This window comes from Kryptolebias marmoratus, linkage group LG16, assembly GCF_001649575.2.
Source record: "Kryptolebias marmoratus isolate JLee-2015 linkage group LG16, ASM164957v2, whole genome shotgun sequence".
Taxonomy (NCBI): Eukaryota; Metazoa; Chordata; class Actinopteri; order Cyprinodontiformes; family Rivulidae; genus Kryptolebias; species Kryptolebias marmoratus.
The window spans coordinates 10,813,680-10,835,799 of NC_051445.1; the positions used below are offsets into that span (position 1 = coordinate 10,813,680).

The following is a 22,120-nucleotide window of genomic DNA, read 5'->3' on the forward strand; positions in this document are numbered from 1 at the left end:
GGGGGGGGGGGGTAGATGAGATGAAAGAAAAAAAGAGCTGCTCAGGAATTATTGTGCGTCAGGACTGGACGGAGACACCGGTTATTGTTGGTGGTTGCCGCATGCTCCAGGAGTCCACGCAGTCCGAGAGGAAACACACTCTGCCCTTGGTCCGAGGGTGTGAGGATAAACACTCATTAACAGCCGGTCCGTTTTCCTTTCATTAGAGACGGGACCTGGCTGTCCTGGAGGAAATGATGCTGTTAGATGGTAAAGATATTCCCTTGGCTTGTCCAGGATTAGCCAAAAAAAAAGAAAAGAAAAACAGAGCAACGTTTAAACTGTTTAATTATGTAATATGCTGTAAAATTGATGTATGCTGTGTTTACACTACCTTGACCTTGTGAGGGAATGTATTGCTGAATTTTAATGAGGGACACAGTCACTGAAACCAGGATGTTTTTAAGACAAGACAGATGGATTTATTTGTTGCGGGGGGGGGGGTTCACGGTTTTTAAAATGTCTTCATGTCTATCATTCCTTACGCTCACAGTTAAGGTAATAAGTCTTTTTTTTTAAAACATATTAGTCAATGTAGTTGTGTTTCCACAGCAATGTTAATTATTTTTAAGTGTGGTTTGATTTTTTTTTGTATTTAAAACAACCCCAATTCAGAAACAGTTAGGGTGTTGTGTAAAATATAAATGAAAACAGAACGCAGCGATTGGCGAATCTCATGAATAGTAGGAAGAAGTCCACAAATCAGTGTCTGCCGTCCACAAATGCTGCTTAAAGCTCTATCAGACGAAGAAGAAGCCAGATGTGAACACCTCTTTACTGAAGAGGAGAGGGACCAGAAGCCTGCCTCTCTGATGGTATGGGGGTGCATTAGTGCCTCTGGCGTGGGCAGCTGGCACATCTGGAAAGATGTAATCAATGAAGAAAACTATATACAAGTTTCAGAACAACAGATGCTCCCATCCAGACCGGAAGGCCTTGCATATTTCAGCAGGACGACACTAAACCTCGCACTGTATCCATGGCAACAGCGGGGCTTCATAGGCGAGTCCAGGAGCTGAACGGACCGGCCTGCAGTTCGTCTGACCAACTGAAAACATCTAATGTATCGTGAAACAAAAATGTCCGTCAGAGAAGACCCGGGACCGTCGAGAAGCTACAACCTCCGTCAGACCAGAATGGGTCAAACGTTCTCCTCCACAGCCTCCAGCAGCTGCCCTCCTCGGCTCCTGGACGTTCGCAGATGGATGTTAGAAGACGAGGGAAACGTGGACCTGTCCCAGCGTGTTGCTGCCGTCAAGTTCTAAAATGACCTGGTTTTAAAAAAATGGTCCAACTTCTCATTTTCAGCATTTGCTACGTTCGCTACGTTCCACCGTGAATAAAATATGGATTCATGAGATTTGTAAATCATTGTTTTCCTGTTTTTATTGACATCCTGCACAACGCCCTGACATGTTTTGGGTTAGCGTGAGTCGGCCAACCTCAGACTGTTTCAGGATGTCATCGTTTGCTCTATCTTTTGTCTGTTTCTGTGCATTTTGGCCACAGAATTGAAATGAAACTCACACAGACGTATTTAACTACGTTCCCTTGCCCCTTTTCTTTTCTGCAGATGGTTCACTCCCCACATTCAACTGCGTCGAGGTACAACTATCCAATGTCCCGATCTCCTTTCCCTCTTTCACCTGAGTAGTAAACCTTCCCGACTGAGTAATTTATTATCCAGTTTTCAATCCTTTTTCCACTTAGCGCTCCTTTTTTTAAACCTAAATGACAGCTCCAGCCCCTCTCCCCTGCTTCTTAACTGTGTTTCCTATAAGTGGAATGCTATTTCTGATATTTCCTCCCCCCTTTTCCCCATGCTTATTCTCCTTACTGGAATGGTAACTTTCAAACTTTAATTCCAGTCTCTGTTCATTTGTTTATTTAATTTTTTATCTTAAACTTAGCTTGTATTTTGTTTTTTCCTCCCATAATCCCTGATACGAACTTGTCCATTGGGGTTCTCCGCTGTGTCTCAATCCTGCAACTAAAATTACTCTCCAATGGCTTTCCTATGAGCACAACAGCCGGTGTAACAAGATTTTACACCCATGTGATTCGGTGAAATTTCCATTTTTCTTTACATTCACCCCCTGGCTGACCTTGTAGAAGCACCGGCGTGCCGAGTTTCTGCTTTAACGCTTTCCCTCCTCTCGTTTCTGTCGTCCGACCAGTTTCTCAGACCAGGGCCGAATCACTCTCCCCTCCGCCCTACGTCGTCATCCTCATCTCCTGCTCGGGGCTCGTCTCCTTCGTTCTGCTGCTCCTCACCTGCCTGTGCTGCAAGAGAGGAGGGGTGGGCTTCAACGTAAGTCTTCGAGATGGGGACTCGCCTCTCTGGTTTTCTTGTCGTGCATCTTATTTTGCGTAAAATTATCTTGTTGACTGCTCAGAATGACTTCCTCGGGGGGGTTCTGCTGAACCCAGCCGTGTTGTTGCTGTTCAGATTTGTGATCGTTGTTGTGTTTTTACTGGGCTGTTGTGACTCGTGCAGGAGTTTGACAACGCCGATGGGGAGGAGTGCTCTGGAGGCTCCAGTCCCATCCAGGAGGACAGCCTGTCCTCATGTCCCTCCCTCCCCGAGGTCTACACCTTGCCAGTCAGAGACCGCCCCAACTGCTCTGCCCTGCAGGATGGAGCAGGTAACACACAGCTCCTATGTGCTCCTGTTCCCTTTTCTTTCTTTTTTCTTTTTTTTTTTTTGATGAAAACACTGGTAAACAAAGATCGCAGCACCGCCCTGCAGAACTCTCTCGCGGTCTGCTGCCCGAGTCGCTGATGCGGATCCTTTAAAGATCTCAGGCCGACTGCACGGACAGCAGCATCGGACTCCCCGCCACTCCGAAGTGAAGTGGAAACTGTGATCCGGGAAGCTTCTGCATCAGTGCTCTGTATGAGCAGAGCTTATAGGACATCTGGGCAGAGATGCATCAGGGAGGAAACTGCCTCTCTGAAGTCGTTCTATTTAAAGATCTGGTTTTAATAATTGTGTCCCGGCCTGAATGTTTGACCTCTGACAAACAAAAATACGTTTAAACTGAACGTCACACTCAGTGTTTTCAAATTCTATAAAAATCTGCAAAAGAGGTATGTTTGTTTTTTTTCCAAGGAAAGCCTCCAGAGAATCAAAATATCAAGGCAGACTTGAATTCAAATTTATTTTCATTACAGAGTAACACTTTATACAAAAGACTAGTAAAACGCCCAGCACTTTCTTTTTCTGTAACACAATAATTACGCTTCATGAAGCAAACACTAAACAGAACCAGCATATTTTTTAAAACTGACATGATTTTTTCGTTAAAACCTGAAGTCTGTTAAACTGGCATTCCTTGAAGGAATGCATATCGCCTGCTGCACTGCATGACAACGTATTAAACAAAAATATTGCACAATCTGTAAGAGCTGAAGTATGTGTTGGGGATGACTCTCGTCTACTACCACACCAAGTCTTAGTTCAATATCTGTAAAACTGACTGAGTTATAGCCATCTTTGTGTTTGCTAAGGTCAGTTAGCTGTGGCAGCCATCTTGAAATGGGTTGACTCCAAATGTTTATGAGTTGTAGATGTACATCCAGTTAATATTTCCCTGTAGATTCATCAAATTCTGTCCAGTGGTTGGTGAGATATTTTGCTAACAGACAGACAGTGACACGATCATGGCTGTGAGGCAAGAATTAATCATTTAAAGTGGCTGCAGATCAATTCACGATTCATTGCAGATGTACAACAAGAGGAGTCGAGGATTGTTGGGCTTTAAACAGTATAGGTCTTTAAAATATCCAAATTCAATCTTTAATGTTTTGGTGCAGCAGACCAGGATCTGGGATTGTTCTTTTTTAAATGTTGCAGCACATATATTAGTTTTTATAGCTTTTATTTGTAAGTTTCACAAGTTATTATGTGACGGTGTCAACCACTGACCTGATCTTTTTTTTTTATTTATTTTTTTCTTTCTTTCCAGACTCCAAATCTCAGTGTTTCAAAAGGCACACTTTAAATTACCTTCAGGAGATCGGAAACGGCTGGTTTGGAAAGGTGAGCCGACCACGTCTCGTAATCGGATATCGTCCTTATCGTGTCTCAAACCACATCACAGATTTGTTTTGTTTTTTTGCAGCATGTTTCTGCTTCCTTATATTTATGACTGGTCACTGACCAGATCACAAGCCGTAACTCAGAGGGGTTTGATTTATTGCCAGTCTGCCTCTTCTCCCGGGCGCTCTTACATGTTTTTTGTCCATCGATCTCCCGCAGGTGATCCTGGCCGAAGTGCTGTGCGACTGCAGCTCCTCTCAGGCGGTGGTGAAGGAGCTGCGTGTGAGCGCCAGCCCCCTCGAGCAGAGGAAGTTCCTGGCAGAATCCGAGCCGTACAGGTGAGGCGAGCTGCTCCGTCGACGGCTCGAAGAGCGAGGCCGAGTGCAGAGTCACCGTTTGCACCCCGTCGTTCAGTGTTTAAATAGTTCGCCGGCGTGCAAAACTGATCAGCAAGGACATTTTATTGAAATGTGGATGTTCTGTAGTTTAAAAGCGAAACGAAAAAGAAAAACTATTCATGCATTCTTCTTTCATTCTTAACCGGAATGTGTTTTATTTATGTTTAAAACTGAGGTATCATCACTGTAGTTGGTTGATAAAGTCAGCCATCGAGAAGCAGTTTGAATTACACCTGTTTGCTGACGGAGCGGCGCACTGATTGATCGTATTCCTGCGGGCTTGTGGTCATAAAACTCGGTAAAAGCCAAATATTTACTGGGCTTCACATCTTTTGGCTGTCCTTCTCGCTCTCCGGAGGACACGCGTACTCTCTCATCCAGGATGCATCCAAGGTCACGGCTGCCTGTTTGTCTCCAAAAGGGAACAAAAAAACTTCAGCAGCTGCGCTTCTGTGCAAAAGTCTTAATCCTTTGTGTTTTACCAGATCACCAGATGGTCCTGTAATCTTTTAAACTGATCTCGACCAGTAGGTTTTTCTGATGGTCTTTCAAAGTTTTTCTTTGGACTTTGGCTGCTTTTTCTCCCATTTTCAGTCCAGTACCCGGCTGTTTTTTCAGGATTTGTTTTTTTTGTTGTTGTTGTTTGTTAAGTCTGACCCACGAATCGTTCAGCCATAAAAAAGACTCCTAAACTCAAGGGATGAGCCAGTGTTGCATCAATACAAAACGGACAACTTAGCAAAGAAGCTATTTTAAAATAGATCCAAGGAAAACAACAACCAAAACGCCTAAAAAAAAAACCCCAGTATGGCAAGCAATTGAGTCATATAATCTGTGCTTTCAATAATTTGTCAGGCCATTTGTTTATTTATTCAATATTCCTGATATCAAACATCTTTTTCCCATGCTGGCACTCACTTATTAAGAAGCTACTTGTGAGTGTTTTACATTTAATTTACTTTGTATTTTCACAGATGTTGTTCAGTTCTGTGTCGTCTTTATTTGCATCAAGTCTAAATAATTGAATTAAACAAACCATTTGTTTGACAGATAACCCGTAGGACAATGTTTACAGTTCAGACTGGATAAAAAAGGAAGTATAATAGGAATTTTTGTTGACAAATCCTACATTGCTGTATCTATTACCATAAAACCTCTTTATTAGCGATGTTTTGTTTTTCTGTCGCTGCTTCTGGGAAGATCATTGGCTGTTAAAATCACAACAACAAACCGTGGCGTTGTTACATCCCTCCCGTGTCCGTCTGTTTTTCTTACATCCGGTCTTTGGTTCTTCTTCCAGGAGCCTGAAGCATCCCAACATTCTTCAGTGTTTGGGTCAGTGCAGTGAAACCATCCCGTTTCTCCTCGTCATGGAGTTCTGTCAGCTGGTGAGTGCAGATGTTAGCTCGAGTCAAATTCAAACGCCACAAAAAAACCCAAAAAACGTTGTTTGCTTTAGATTATTGTGCGATTTCATTAGATGTCTCATTAAATTAAACACCTCTTAATTCCGAGAAGCACTGCTTTTACTTGCATCGTTACTCCATCTTTTAATGGACGATCATTATCATTACAGAGGTTCCATCGTTGTGGTTGTTCGTTTTGTTGTTGTTTGTTTGTTTTTCTCAGCAGTGACTGATGAGAAAAACCTTATGAGTGGACTCTCAGGCCAAACAAAGACACAAACAGATCAATTACAACTAAGTGAGAGAAGCCAAACAACACTGGAGTCCTCTCAGACTGCCTGCAGCCTGTCTGAAAATAATCTCCCTTTGTCCTTTCCTTACACATATTTTTAAAATCTTCTTTTTTTTTCATCCTCTTTTTTTTTATTCCCTTGCAACATAGATGAATAATAAAAAAAGCTCATTACTTATTCCCCGGCTGTTTCTGATGCTCTTTGATGGAAAACCTTTTAAAAAAAGGATGCATTTACTGCAGAAATCATAAATGTATCCTTCGTTTTTAGAATGTTGCTGCGGGTTTTAGCTTCGCCTTTACAAGGCAAGCACAAAACAGACATTTTTCTGTCCATCTGGGGTTGATTCGACCTTTTTTTAAACGTAGATAGCATTAATTGCACTATTATTGTGATGTGCAACTCAGGGTGACCTGAAGCGGTACCTGCGAGCCCAGCGAAAGTCAGATGGGATGACCCCGGACCTGCCAACCAGGGACCTCCTGACTCTTCAGAGAATGGCCTTTGAGATCACCTCCGGTCTGCTGCACCTCCATGAAAACAACTACATCCACAGGTCCGTTCTGACTTTTTATTTCATCCGTGTTCAGAAAGCTCTTTAAGGTCAACTCTTACCTTTCAACCAGACCAAACAAAGCGAGGATTCCTAACTGTTTATCGCTATTATTTCCCTTCAGTGATTTGGCTTTAAGAAACTGCCTTCTGACCTCAGACCTCACTGTCAGGATAGGCGACTACGGTCTCTCACACAATCATTATAAGGTACCTGAGCTTGATGTTCATGTTGAACCTAAACATAAAGTCAGCTCGTTCCACCTAACATTTAGTTTGATGTTTTCCTACAGGAGGATTATTACCTGACTCCTGACAAGCTGTGGATCCCTCTGCGATGGATTGCTCCCGAGCTGCTGGAGGAGTACCGCGGCTCTCTGATTGTTACCGACCAAACTAAGACCAGCAACGTGTGGTAGGTTCAAATGATGCCGCTGCAGGGAGAAAAATACTAGCCTAGCGCGACCAGCTCACAAAGAAAACAATAATTTAGTGAATTCTTATCCGTTTGGTGTCCAGCGTTGTGTACGATCACGCTCAAATGACCGTGAACGAGTTATTATATTTTCTGTGAACTCTGAACTTAAAGAGGCTGTTTTTGACTGAGGGACTTGAACTGAGTACGGCTCATTGCATGGTGTTTTTTTTGCTCTGAACTGAAAAGCTTTACTGAAAAACTTTTAACTAGTTCATGCAGAATATAGTCGTGTTATTTCCTCTCGAGGGCAGGTTGTCGTCTGCTGTTTTCACACCACAGTCAGGCTGTTTTGAGTCAGTTTTTCTGTCTTTATTGGGCCGAGCTGTCGTCTCCCACCACCACAAAAAGGTGGGCGATCATGTCTTTGAGTGTGTCTGTTAATAAAGTCTGTCATAAACTGCTGAACAGAGTTAATTGAAACTCTCAGAAAGTAATCATGTGATGTAAATCTACAACTCACCAAGTTCTGTAGTCAACCCCTATCGAGATGGTAACGACTGCTAATCGGTCCTAGCAAATACAAAACTGTCAGACACTGGGCTAAAATTTAGGGTGGTAGTAGCTGAGGGTCATCCCTAACAAATACTAAGAGATTTCACATTAGAGCTGTTGGAGTCAACCTTGTCTGTTAGCAAAATATCTCATGACCCACTAAATGGATTTTACTGAAACTCTTAGAAAGTAATCAGATGCACAATCAGATCTACAGACGCCAAACATTTTGGAGTCAGCCCGATTCAAGATGGCTGCCACAGCTAAGACGACCTTAGCAAACACAAAAATGGCAACAACTCTGTCAGTTTTACAAAGAATAAGGTAAAATCTGTTGCGGTTGTCGCTAAGAGTCATCTCAGACATATACTCCGAGGGGAACAGCTCATTCAGGATTTTTGTTTAAAACTTTGATCTCCGGGGAGGCGGGCAGCATTCGTTCCTACGAAGAATGCTTCTTTTAAATTCTTGATAAGATGCACGCCTTTCCCCTCGTTTTAAATTTACCTATAAAAACTGAGGGCCATCAAAATTAGAAGCTTATGCCTGCCCGGTTTTACGTGTACACCAAAAGCTCATACTCCTGCCACAAACTGAGTTCAGATCTCAGCTTTTAAAAGAATGTCTCTTTTCATATGTCAGTTTTATGTCAGATGTTGTTCATTTAAATGATTTACAAAGCTATTTAGTTCATTTTAAAATACTTTATGAAGAATCTGAACAGTTTTTGGATAAAGGTTTGTGAGTTTATAAGTCAGGCTTTGTTTAAACATGATTACTGTTTAAATAGTTTGAAGCTCTTTGTTGATATTGTTCTATTGTTTTGTGTTTTTTTACAGGTCTTTGGGGGTGGTGATTTGGGAGCTGTTTGAGTTTGGTGCTCAGCCACACAGACACCTGAGTGATGAAGAGGTGCTGACCTTCGTCATCAGGGAGCGACAGATCACGCTGGCCCAGCCCAGACTGAAACTCTCCCATGCAGATTACTGGTCAGTCATTTTTTCTCTAATCGTATCACGTTAATATAAATCTGTTTCATCAGACTTACAGCTCTGTTTTTTTTTGTCAGGTATGAGATCATGCAGTCCTGCTGGCTTCCCCCATCGCAGCGACCCTCCGTACCTGAAATATTTCTCCTCCTGTCCTCCCTCTTGGCTGCTGAGCGAGGACTGGCGAGACGAAGCGTCGGGGAAGAGGACGAGGAGGATGAGGAGTACGAGGAGGGCAGAGGGAGGAGAGGGGAGAGCGAGGAATCGTTTGAAAGACGCTGGAATCTGCTCCGTCCTCCTGCCTTTCAGGCTGCGGCAAACGAGCGGCATCGGGACAGAGAGTTTGGCAGGGAAGGCAGAGACAACTCCTACCCCCTGCTGGACCCCGTGGGGAACTGCATCACCCCGTCCTCGTCTGAGCTGGATGACATCCTGACCGTCACGGAAACCAGCAAAGGCTTGAACTTTGAGTATTTCTGGGAGAAAGCTCACGCCAGGCGAGGCTACAAACCTCTTCCTCCGCCTCAGCAAATCCCAACTGTGAACAATAACCACAGACAGAATTTAGACACCCCCACTGTGGTGCCGGTGATCAGCGCCCGCAGCCCCTCACTCGCCAGCGAATACTACATCAGACTAGAGGAGCACACGCCCCAAGACAAGTCACCGACACTTAAGGGCAAGCCTCAGACATCTTTGCGGTCCGACTCTGTTTGCCCCGGAGACGTGGAGCTCGTGGAGATTCGCAGCGGAATGCTGGGAAAAGAGCGAGTCCCTTATTGCTCTTCCGAGAAGAGTGAAAAGACACTGCACAAGGTCCGATCGAGCGAGGTTCAGCTCCAGGTGCCGAACACGGGCGTGGCGGAGTTCAGAGACACTTCAAGCAGAGTGACAGACTTCTCCGTGGTGGACTTAGGTGACGACGATGAAGCGGAGAGTCAAAAGAGCAGCGGAGCAGATAAAAAATGCTCCACGAGGTTTCAAGCCCCGCTCCTCCCTCCCAAGCCTCGCTCCATGTCCATGTCTTCGACCAACCACCTTCACTCTCGTCCCCTCCCCGCCCCTCCGCTCGGCTACAGAGGACTGCCTCACTACACCGTGGGTGGGAAAATCGAGACCGACCCCCATCACACGAGCTCCTGCCCACCTTCTGCCTTCGATCACCTCGGACTCCATCGGTCCCGACAGACTCTGCCCCCCTCCCCGTCCCTCTCCCCTTCCATTCCCCCTTCAAGCCATCCAATTTACCCTCAAATGTGTCCCCCCCCTCTCCCTCCTCACGCTAAACCTCAACGAGGTGTCCCGAGCTACAGCACAGACTCCAGATGCACTAAGCCACAGATGCAGAGATCCAACAGAGACCCACTATCCTGTGACATGTCTGATATCGACAGCAGGCATGCAGTGTCGTTGCACCCCTCGAAGAAGGCCTTGTACTCCCGGGCAAAAAACTTTGACTCCCCCGTTCGTAGGGAAAACCCTTTGCGCCCTATTTATCGAAACCCGCCTCGCTCTCAGCCCACAAACATCCAGAATGACAGGCAGTCTTCTTCCAGCCCCACATACTCGGACGAGGACGACTCCCCTTTCGCGTCCCCCGAGAGACCCGGCTGCGGGACAACCGTCACTCACTCCAGCCTCTCTGAAGACGCGGACCCGGCCATTTCGGAGCTCTTTTCCAGGGGAATGAAACGGACCCAGTCCCGCCTCGACACCATTCTGCCGGCCATCTGGAGGGAAGACGCGGAACTTCAGGCGGAGCATGTCGCGGCGGCCAGGAAGTCCCCGATGCATCTGTTTCTGACAGAGATATCAAGCGTGACAGAGTCCAGTGAGACCAAATCAGAGGAGGAGGAGGAGAAAAAAGAGGGAGAGAGATGGGGGAACTTTTTGCTGCCGAGCAAAGGGATGCGCCGCTCCCAGTCGCTAATCACGGAGCTCAGCTCAGCAGGACAGTCGTGGGGACAAGAGAAGCATGTCAACAGGACAGGAGCTGAGGAGGACAGTGTATTAACAGATGAATCATTCCAGAAGGATCTGTTTCTCACAGAGGTCGACACAGAGAGGATGGACACAGGATCAGAAAGCGATTCCGTAAAATACCTCTATCCTGCAGGGTCCAGGTTGCGGCCTTACGTTTGCACTCCTGACAGAGAGGCCGAGGAAACCAGCACAAAAGGTATACGGAGATCCCGATCTCTCCTGACGGAAATCACTGTCGAGAAGCAAGAGTCTGACATGCAGAGGCCACAGAGAACTGAAATGACCAGGGAAGAGTTCCTCAAAGAGATCCAATCAGCAGAAACCTTTTTGACCGAAATCATATCGAGGCAAACCGCTGCCACAAACAGAACGGAAACAGATCTGTCCGGCTCCCCGACCCCACTGTCCCCCGAATACGAGTCTCTGTGCTTTGACCCGGACTCCGCTCAGACCATCAGGTTCCAGACGGAGAGCTCCATACGAGCGTCCAACAAAGGCAAAGACGATACACAGACCGAGGCCATCTACGCCCAAGTGACCAAACGGGCTAAAAAGAGTGAGGTAAAAGTTTCCATCAAACCCGAGATCCCGAAACTCCACATAGGATCGAACAACCAGCCTCTGAAACTGGACAGCCAAGGAACCGATGCTGATCACTGCCACTCGGACGAGTTTGTGTTTTCAGAGATCATGCCCAAAAATGGTTTATTACACAACCAAACACTTGAGAGTCAGGAAGGAGAAGAAGAAGAGGAGGAGGAGGGGGAGGAGGAGGAGGAGGGGGAGGAGGGTTTAGACGGGCCTGCTTTACCTGCCAGAGGAGATCTAACAGATCTGTCTCCTTCTGAATCCACCGAGAGTGGAACAGAGTCCAACACTGTGATGCTGCCTGAGAGCAAACCTCTCATTAAGACTAAAACAGAATTTGCTGCTGTGATGAAGAACGGTGAAATAATGAAAGATGACCTGCAGGCCTGCGGACCTGAGACAGGAGCTCCAACTGAGGGAAAGTCTGTTCAGGATAATAATGCTGCTAAAACAGCTTATTTGAAGAGCTCTAAAAGCATGGATTGTTTTAATAATGAAAGCTTTGCAGATACAAACAGAGAAAGGGATAATAATCAGGTTAAATATAATCATATCACTCCTTTAGCCAGTCCGAGCACTCCAGAGTGGAACCCGTCCTCGGATGTCTCGCTCGTCACCCCCACCGATTCGGTCCTGTCGCCTCTGACCTCCAGCTCCGCGGACGGCCTCACCCCCAGTGACTCGTGGACAGGCGGGGGAGGCAGCGGGTGGCGGGCTCTGGGAAACGAAACGCCCCATCGAGACTCAGCCTACTTCTCCGACAGCGACTGGGAGGGCGACGGGTCGAGCAGGAGGAGCACCGGCGACGGGCTTGCCTCCAGGCCGAACGGCGGCCGAGGGGGCGAGCGGGGGACGCTGACGGAGATAGAGGAGAACACCGAAGAGGAGGGAGAGGCGACGGAAAAGAGCCCGTTACGGAACAGTTTACACGCTTCGTGCAATGAAATAAGAACCGGGGAGGAAAGAATTATTGAGATCTGCGAAAATGAGGACACAAATGGCAGATCTCGTTCAGGCAATGAGAAAGAGACTCTGAACAAAGGGCTGAACTCCACGCAGAGGGACGATTCTGGCATTTTTCACGACGAGAGCAAAAGATCAGCCCTGCTGTGCGATGACCCTGAAGTCAAGGACTGCGTTGACTTCATCGATAAGTTGTTTTCCAAATTAGACGACGAACCCCTGAAGGCTCTTTCACACAGCGGTGGGTTTGTGATAGACAGCCACTACACGGATGGCATCATTTCAAAAATAACAGATTGCAAACACTTAGAGGAGAGCAACTTAAACCTGCATTCCAAGAGCCCCGCAGAGACGAGTGGTTTAATCATTTCAAAAGATGGCACAAGTGCTCCGGTGACGGCAAATGATCTAACTGCACCAAAGTCCTTGAAATCTGGAAAAGAAACTGAGGCCAGGTTACCCGAACGATGTGACGTTCAAACCAGTGAGGGCAGATTGAGAGATGAAATTCTCCCAAAAGGTGACCTGAGGTTTCCACTGACCGAGCAGGGCGTCGAAGAGAGGGCCGGTCTGGACCACAACGAGCTGGGCCTGAGAAACCTTCTCTGCCCGGAGCAGAGAGAGGAAATGGAGGTCCTGCTGGAGATGCAGACCCATCAAAAAGGCCTGATAGAAAAACTACCTGCAAGCCGTGAATCGAGTATGAATGATCCTGAGAAGAACATGAGTAACGACTCTTGTGTGCAGCTGGATGTGATGTCTGAGGATTGGTGGAGTGCTCTAGAGGAGGATGAGGAAACACCGGGATCTGGAGTTGTTGGGGGCGAATTTGACTGCCACCGCGTGGCTCGGCCAGGGGACCTGCACCTGTGGCCGGAGCAAAATAACCAGTGGGCTTCTCCCGAGAAGAGGTGCCAAGAAGTCGAGCTGAGATCCGAGTTCTGCTCTGGGAATAAGGAGTGGCGGGCGAGGGGGAGGCCGGTTGTGGGCGAGGAGAACTGGGAGGCTGAAGAAAACGATGAGCTCGCAGGAAGCGAGCCTCACCCCGCTGCGCTGGAGGGCTGTGAAGACACCTGGACCAACAAAACACCGAGCGACAATCTCACTGTGAGGGAAATGTGGGGCTCTAACGGTTCACTTAACCAACAGACAGCAGCAGACATACAGCAGGAGGAAAATATTGAGAATCTGGAAGAGATCGACGGCTTCAAAGGGAACGCAAAGAGAATGATCTCAGATATTGAAGTAGAGAACGTAGAAATCCCAGAAGACGAGTCCTTTGTGAAAGGAGAGGGGCAGGTGTCCTCATGCATGGAGGGAGACACGGAGGAGAATCAAAACTTTAACAGATGGCCTCAGAATCAGCTCCGCAGCACCCACAGAGAGGACCAGACACCAGCTGTACACGACCAAAGCCACGCTTTACAAAATAAAAGCTCAAATGAGTCCGTCAGCATCGCCGAGGCTCCTCGTGTGAACTTCTCAGACCAGGAGAACGAGGAGTCAGGCTTCCGATCAGAAGCTGAGGTCAAACAATGGTTCACGCAACAGTGCTTAGAGGAAAGAGAGATAAGAGTTGAGGAGGGTTACAAAGAAACGCCCTTTAGTCCCAGTACCTTCGAAGCACTGAAGGACGCCGATCAGTCATATCCAGAGGTGGACAATTTTAGCTCTGTAGATTTTCCAAGTCCTCCACGGAGCATCGATCTCGATGTACAAGACGATAAACTGGAAAGTTTAGACGACTCTTTTCCCAGTCCACCACCCTCTGTTATAGAGGCAGAAGACTTTATTACTCACATTAATCTAGAAGACTTTAACACCACTACTGAGACAGAGTCGTATATTTCCTCACCTAACAGCACAGACGTCCCAGAGCAGCCTCCTCAAGAATTACCGCCCGCTGCAACTCAGAATAAAGGGATCTCAGCCAACCTGAGCCTCGCCTCGGTGCATATAACACTCACCGATGATAACAACTTCACGTCAAACATAGAAAGTCCGTCCACGCCCCAAAATGCACTGAAAAACATCCCCGAACTGTTGATCTCGGAGTGGAAAGATCTAGACGAGGAGCCGCTGGAGGATTTCGAGAAACTGGAACAACTCTGTTGCATCTCCGGGGACGAGGAGGAAACTTTGGGGGAACTTTTCTTGGGGAACCTCGAGCTCCTGGAGTCTCTGAAGAAGACGCCCGATCAGAAGGGCAGCGGCGCAGGCGAAACTGAAGCGGGTGACGAGATCCGCGGCTCCTCTTCGCCTGAGGGAAGCGGGGGGGATTTTAAAGCTGGAGAGATCTCCGACAAGCCGAATCTGGTGGTGGAAACGAATAAAATAACGATCCCGTATTCCCAAGACAATCTGTCGTCGCCAACAGAGAGGAACGAGGAGCAGAAATCCCCTGAAGTCAAGGACCAGGGGTGTCTTTCCAAGATGACGACCAAAAACGGCCTCATGATGCAGGTGAGCGTGTTCGCCCGCGACTCGCCGCGAGCGCAGAGCCGCCTCCTGCGCGCCCTTTAGTTTGACCGGTTTCGACCTCTGACCGCTGCAGGTGTGCGAGGAGAGGCTGCAGTTCTCCCTCTGCGAAAACGTGAAGACGAACGTCCTTTGGGGGGCCGACGTGAAGGAGACGCTCCGGCCCTGGGGGGAACAGGTCATGGAAAGCGGCGGCAGCGAGCTGGAAGAGCAAACAGAAGACGAGAGGTACGAATAATCAGCCACACATCTCCATATAAAGTAGGGCCAGGAGATTCACAGCACCGAAAGATTTAACTGAATTACAGCATGACATCACTTTAGTCTTTTATCTTATTAGACATCTGAGGTATGGTTTCCATTTAAACTCCTGATTAATGGCAAAAACTATTTGCTTCGTGTCGTATGTTGAGTCCAAGTTAGTTCCAGACTTGAACACAAGTTCTTCAGTGTTTTCATTCATGATAAGAAATTCCACGCGAGGTGAAGGAGACCAACCGAGGACGTTTATTCTTAGAAATCCCGGCGGGTTTTTCAGTGGAGGTTCATTCTTTTGTAGAAAGCAGTTTCAGCAGGAAGGTTCACACTGAGGTCGCACATCATGTTAGCAGAGACGGCGCTTAATTTTCTCACTGCAGCGATCGCCACGGGAACTTATACATCTCCTTCTGAATCACCAGATGTGAATAAAAAGACTAAACCTGACAATTAGCTGATTGTATCGAGCTGTATCCCTGTCTGTACAATTCCCCTTGACTCTAAATTGCAAGTTTTCATAAGGACGTAAATAATATGTTTACATTTGCTATTTATTGAGGCCTTTTCAAAATACCTACTTCATTAAAATACTTGTAGGTCATCAATCATGTCACTTGACTCCATTTTACAGGACACGTTGCTACTTCCTGGTCATTTTGTCACTCAGACCTGGTTAAACAAATCAGTTTGCTTTCTGCCATATTCCAGATTAATAAACTAGTAGTTCAGTTGTTTCGACGTAGGATTCTGTAGTGTTTAACAGCAGTCAGTGTCTTACCTGCAGCTCAGAGCGTTATCAGTAGGTAAGAGAGGAAAACAAGCTATCAGGACCCAAACAAATTTCCGCCATCTTTAAACAACTCCGATCTGACCTAAATGTCGTAGCAGTTCATTTGAGCGCTCTTTGTTCTTTTTTTTACAGCCATGCTTCTGCATCAGATAGTTATTCTGCATCAGATAGTTATTCTGCATCAGATAGTTATTCTGCATCAGATAGTTACTCTGCATCAGATAGTTACTCTGCACCAGATAGTTACTCTGCACCAGATAGTTACTCTGCACCAGATAGTTACTCTGCACCAGATAGTTACATCTCACGCTGCAGCACGTTTCCGATCGTTGGATCGTTACTGAAAAACTAAAAACTGTAGATGTAAAGCAAAACTGATGGCGGTATGAGGGCGTTAGCTTGTCCCCCCTCTGGGAACTTCTGATTCAACCAACTGCTGTCTTCAGCAGGTAAGATAATGACTTCTGATAACACCACTTCAATAAATTCAAACTATCCCTACAGGAAGACACACCCCCGCACATCGTTAAATGACATGAAAAGGTCAGTTTCGTGGAATGAGCATCTTAAAACTCTACCAAATACGACCAGAACTATCAGCGAGAAGGGCTCAAAGCAACATGGAGTGAGTTTTCATGTATAAACCTGATTATTTAATATTTAGGTGTTAATATGCTTTGTTTTGTTTTTAAATTTCAGCCAAGAGGAGCAGGAGGCTGCCCCCAGCAACCAGCCGCTCGCAGAGTTTGGTCCAACTAAATCTGAGCCGCTCACTGTGATCGAACAACCTGAGATCACCGCATCTCAACCTGCCACGAACCAGGCAATGAAAGGTATCGAGAGGGCCGCGAGTCACACCAGAGTGTTTTCCCTCCATCGTTTTTCTTTCCCTTGAAGCAGTTTTAGTTTGCTTTAGAAGTGTTTTTAGTCCTTCATTTGTTTCGCATCTTATTATTAAAACCAAAACGACGTTCTACAATTAACTAACCTGAAATTGCATATAGCTGCTCTTTCTCTCTCTGGTTTTCTTGGCAGAAGTGGTTTTCAAACTTAAATTCTTTATATATATATTTTAAAGACTATTGTAATTAGATTTTAAATCTCAAAAGTCTTTGTTTTAAAAGTGGGTATAAAAAAGAGAATTATATCATTAAAGCAGGTTTGAGGTTTTGTTCTGTATTATGTTGAGTGACGAAGTTTCTGACATGTGGGCAGCTTAACGTCGCCACCTACAGACAACAACCGGTTTCCTCCCACAGACCAAAAACAGACATGTTAGGTTAATTCATAACTATAAAATTGTCCCTAGGTGTGAGTGAGAGTGGGAATGTGTGTCTCGTTTGTCTCTATGTGTCCCTGTGATGGACTGGAGACCTGTCCAGGGTGTCCCCCGCCTCTCAGACAGTGACTGCTGGAGATGGACACCAGCTCCCCGCAACCAGGAAAGGAGAAGCTTGTAAAGAAAATGAATGAATGGATGGATGATAAATAAGAGAAGGAATTAACTTTATGTCTTTAAAGTTTAGAAATTCAGTGTTTAACTTTGAGAATAGCTGGGAAAATGATTACACTTCTTTGTTCATGGTTCAGCCCATCTACACTCAAATTACATTTAGTTTCAAAAATCAAATTCTGAAGCAAATGTGTTACTTAGTCTATGAAGTAGCTGAAAAAAGTTAATAGATTCAGATATAAACTGAAACAACTGAAGCAAAAAGTCAAAATAAAAAGAGAAAAAGAACACAAAACCTCTTTTCGGGCCTTTTTTACATTTTTTCTAATGCCTCTTCTCGCTTTATTCACAGCAAAACTAGCTCGTCTGTCTCTCGCCCTGCCTCCCCTCGCTCTGAATCTTCCCCTCAACCCGAGCGGCAAAGGCGGATTCGGGGACGGGGCCATCGGAAGCCGCATCGGAAGACGGAGAGGTCTGTCGTCGGGAAGTGACCTGGACGAGGAGGAGGAGGACGACGAGCAGGAGGACGAAGGCTCCCGCAGGGTGATTGTCGTCACGGAGACCGACGTGGACAAACGCGTCGGGCTGAGGAGTCTGCTGAAATCACCCAAAGAACCGCTGGACAGAGAGCGGGACCGAGGGAGGAACGTGTCCTTCTTTGATGATGTCACCATCTACCTTTTCGACCAGGTTCCTCCCCGCTGGCTTCATGATTGATGTGCAGAAATGTGTGTTTGAATTAGAGGTGAGGCCTGACTGTTGGTGTTTTTACAACAGGAAACTCCAACCAACGAGTTGAGCTCGCCAGCTCCTACGAGTCCATCGGCGGTGTCCGTGAAAAGCAGCAAGTTGGACCTTCATGGTGAGTTCACGGAAAACTTCTGTCCACGACAAGATGTCTGTCTGTTAGCAAAATATCCCACGAACCATTGCATGGATTTTAACGATTCTCTCAGATAGTAATCCTTGGATCTACAGCTGCTAAACTTGTGGTGTCGACCCAATTCAAGATGGCCGCCACATCCAATCAACATTAGCAAACACATAAACTGCTACAACTCAGTCAGTTTTACAGACACTGAGCTAAAATTTGGTGTGGAAGTAGCAGAGAGTCATCCCCAGCATCTATTTTAAGCGTTTACAGATCGCACAAGATCTTTGCTTCAAACTTTGGCGTTAACTTACGGAGTCGTCTCTGATTGTCTGTTAGCGAAGTATCTTGTGAACCGGTGGACAGATTTAAAAAAAAACTTTCAGGAAGAAATCAGCTGATGTGCATCTGCAGCTGATTAAGTTTTGAAGCCATTCAAAGTGGTTGACATAGCCATATGAACGTAGAAGACACTAATATGGCTATAATTCAGTTTGTTTTACGGATATTGATCTAAAGTTTGCAGTGGTAGTAGCTGAGAGTCATACTCAACAAATACTCTTTATTTAAAACTTTGACATTTACTGTTGGAGTCAACCCTGTTTCTGTGAGAAAATCATCATTGGATGTGCATCTACATCTAAGTTTAAACTCTGTCATGGCATGCGACGGGCGATATGCATTCCTTTCGTATCTGCTGATGAGATTATTGACGTCGTGAAGTCCGACACTGGCTCGCCCCCTCTCGCCGGAACAGAGAAGCTTCCTTTCGGCCATCTCTTCTCTGAGTGTGCAGCCCGGTCTAATCTCCAGTAATCGTCCGCCTTTGACTCCGTGACACGTGGAGCGGAGCGGCGACGCTAATCCTGCGCTCAACAAAGCTCGCCCCTGAACTGTGCTTTCCCAAACGCACGTTAAGCCTCGAGCTTCATTTCCGCTCTCAGCTCGACGGGAGCCGGTGCTCGGGCTTTCTTTTGTGCTGACAGACTCGCCAAAATTAGATCCTTTCATGATGTTTCGAAGCCCTTTGGAGTGGAGATGCGTCCGTTGTGTTTGAGTTTATTTTAAACTCAATCTGCTCTGTTTGGGTGTGAGAAAAAAGAAAGTCCGCCCTCTTTCAGTGCAATCTTTGCCAGGTTCTAAAATGACTCAAATCCAGCCATTCTGCTGTAGGTTTGCTGCTCTAGTACTGATCGTTGACCCAGTTTGGTCCGAGCTTCAGCTGTCGGACAGATGAAGCTTTGTCTCTAAAATCCTGACTCGGTGACCGCATGGCGTCCAGGTCCTGTGGCTGCAAGACGAGCCCAAACCGTCACCCCTCCACCACCGTGCATGACAGTTGGTCTGAGGGTTTTTGTGCCGATATGCCGTGTTTGATTTTCTCCAAGCATCTCTGTTTTGGCCTCATTTGTCTAAAGAACATTTCCCCTGAGGTTTTGTGGTTCAGTCAGTCGTGTTTAGAGAGAGGAGCTTTTCTCCGGCCACCCATCCAAACAAGTCGTACTCATTCAGAGCTTTTCTAATTGCCTCCTGTCACGAACTTACCCGTGTTACTTACTAACCTTTAACCCGCTGACTGAGGCCAGCACAACAACAGCCAGCTTCTCACACATCTGTCAGTGATCCATCGACCAGCCGCTTTCACTGACAGGACACCTTTCTGTTGTCTTTCTATCAGGACCCAACAGGAGCAAAGAATCAAAGAGGAAAGAGGATTTATCGATCAAGCCGAGGTCGCCTGTGGGAGCCAGTCCCGTGACGTCATCGCGCTTCACCGTCAGCCCCGCCGACGACCCCCACTTGGTGTGACGTTCAACGTCAGCGTAGGAGCCGCAAGCTCCTCCGAGTGGCCAGCGAATTTATCGAAACAACCAGCCATTCACCCAGAAGATATTTTTTTACTGAAAAAAAAAAAAAGAAAAAAAAAACTGAAAGAGTGGGACTCCGATTCTAAAAGCTGGACACATTCCAGGTTTTACCAGAGGAGGGATTTTGTACGAAAGGGCGTTTTGAGCTCCTGCCTGCCACTGTTTACAGAGTTTATTTGTAGTCCTTTGGCTACAGAAGTCTTTGGAAAATGCTGTGAAAAGAAGAACCTGGAGCTTTGTAAAATCTGAGACAAATTCGTCAGCTATGCAGTGGGAGTCTTGCTGTGTACCAGCTTACCTTCTCTTTTCTTTCCCTGTTGAATACGTTTGTGTGGAGAATGCACTTTCTTTAGTCATTCATCTGTCTCTGTAAATGCTTGGATCCCAGTCCGGACATTTTCCTTTGCAGTCAGTCCGTCGTTCTCGTAGGCAGCAGTTTGAAACCGAGGTTTCTCGACTCCTGTATTTAAAAATATTCCTTAGCATTTGTACAAATATCATAATAGAAAGTGTATACAATATTGTTTTAGAGCTTTTAATTTAAGATGCATTCTTAGACTACACACACACACACACACACAAACTGTTTTGCTTAAATTTAGGAAAAACTTTTATTTATTTATTATTATTTTTTATTGATTTCTGTATTTTTAAAATTATTGTAATTATTTATGCAAAGTCATGCAATTTACTTATTTATTTATTTGCTTTAGTGCCGTTGACATCTATGAGCTATAAATTGTTTGGGATGGAATGCCTCTAAGTTATACCTTCTCTAAAGTCTTCATATCAAATAAAATATTTTCCCAAATGTCTTAATTGCTGAAAAAAAAAGTATTTTGTATAATTTTACTTGTTAATATATGCCAATCTCTACTGTATGGAAATATGTCCTGTAATGTTTTATTATTTTTCCGAAGTCAAAAGGTTTTTAGCTGACATGTCTCTCCTTTTTTTGTTTATTGTTTGTTTGTTTGATAAAGATTCATGTATCTTAGCGCCACAAACCAGAGCTTTTCATCAGTAAATTACTCCAATTGTTTGTGTATCTGATATTTAAATAATTGACTTTTTTTATACTATTAACAGTTGATCATGCAGCAGCAGAGGTCCAGCTAGTCTGTTTTAGTCTGTTTAAATGTTGATTTAAACTTGTATTGTTTGAAAAGGGTTTTCAAAATGGGGTGATGTATAAATGAGGGGAAATAAAAGCTAAAAAACTGTGAACCTCTTATTTGAACATTTTTGTGGTAACAAACGTTACTGTTTGTAATTCTGAAACAAAGCATTTCAAGCAAGAAGTTCCCCCAGAATCAGTTTGGGTCATATGGACTTTATTTCCCAGAAGGCCTTGGAAGAGCGTCGCAGCTCGTGACGTATTTAGTCCGCGACGCGACCATCGGTACAGCTTTAGAGCTCAAACATACGAGAATAACATTGCAGGAACGTCCATTTTAACTGCGTATAGAAACCTTTATTGTTTTCTGAACTCGCCGTTTTTCATAAATAATATTCAACTGGCTGTAATTTAATCCTCAGAGGTAAGTTTTAACATTTTAAATAAACCGAGTAACGTTTAACAGACGTTTGGTGAAGCTAGCTGGCTAAAAGCTAAACACTGATGAAGAAATCAATTAAAATCTGTATTTAGACTTTTGCTATCGTTTGTTGTGTTTTACATCTATTTGTGCTGTTTAAAGGGGTTGGAATAAATAACAAATTCTTAAACTGTTTTCCAAATTGTGGAAAAGGTGACATTTTCTTGCAGGCAGGCTCTTTATGAGCTAAAACGAAATTTTGATTAAAAAAAACAAAAAAAACCTCTTTGACCCATTTTGGAAACACAACCACAGTATGAGTTCAAAACTAGGTGCACATTTAAGAACATTTTTATATCTGTTTCACTGTGAAGCTTTTGTTGTTGTTTCACTGGCAGATTTAAATGGTTTATTTTAACAACTAATCTGTGTGGCTGTAGTTTATTTAACAAACTACCTCTGAATCCTCACATTTTCTTCTGTTTGTTGTCTTTTAAAGCATACAGGTGCTGGTCATAAAATTAGAATATCATGAAAAAGTAGATTGATTTCAGTAATTCCATTTAAAAAGTGAAACTTGTATATTATATTCATACATTACATACAAACTCATATATTTCAAATGTTTATTTCGTTTAATT

At 45.1% G+C, this 22,120-nt stretch overlaps 2 protein-coding genes across 2 annotated transcripts in view; both read left to right on the forward strand.

Moving 5' to 3' along the window:
* Window positions 1–21,168, forward strand: part of si:dkey-40m6.8 — a 22,100-nt gene extending 932 nt beyond the window's left edge. The window contains exons 2-16 of the mRNA XM_037980112.1: window positions 2,217–2,350; window positions 2,537–2,684; window positions 4,008–4,081; window positions 4,301–4,419; window positions 5,780–5,867; window positions 6,586–6,734; window positions 6,856–6,940; window positions 7,024–7,145; window positions 8,540–8,689; window positions 8,770–14,686; window positions 14,778–14,929; window positions 16,449–16,582; window positions 17,555–17,892; window positions 17,980–18,064; window positions 19,752–21,168. Of these exons, the coding sequence (XP_037836040.1) occupies window positions 2,217–2,350; window positions 2,537–2,684; window positions 4,008–4,081; window positions 4,301–4,419; window positions 5,780–5,867; window positions 6,586–6,734; window positions 6,856–6,940; window positions 7,024–7,145; window positions 8,540–8,689; window positions 8,770–14,686; window positions 14,778–14,929; window positions 16,449–16,582; window positions 17,555–17,892; window positions 17,980–18,064; window positions 19,752–19,882 (7,826 nt within the window). The 3' untranslated portion in view covers window positions 19,883–21,168. The remainder of the gene's footprint in view (window positions 1–2,216; window positions 2,351–2,536; window positions 2,685–4,007; window positions 4,082–4,300; window positions 4,420–5,779; window positions 5,868–6,585; window positions 6,735–6,855; window positions 6,941–7,023; window positions 7,146–8,539; window positions 8,690–8,769; window positions 14,687–14,777; window positions 14,930–16,448; window positions 16,583–17,554; window positions 17,893–17,979; window positions 18,065–19,751) is intronic.
* Window positions 21,169–21,315: 147 nt separating this feature from the next.
* prpf31 (PRP31 pre-mRNA processing factor 31 homolog (yeast)) overlaps window positions 21,316–22,120 on the forward strand; it is an 8,613-nt gene continuing 7,808 nt past the window's right edge. The window contains exon 1 of the mRNA XM_017415592.3: window positions 21,316–21,482. The gene's annotated coding sequence lies outside the window, so the exon portion shown is untranslated. The remainder of the gene's footprint in view (window positions 21,483–22,120) is intronic.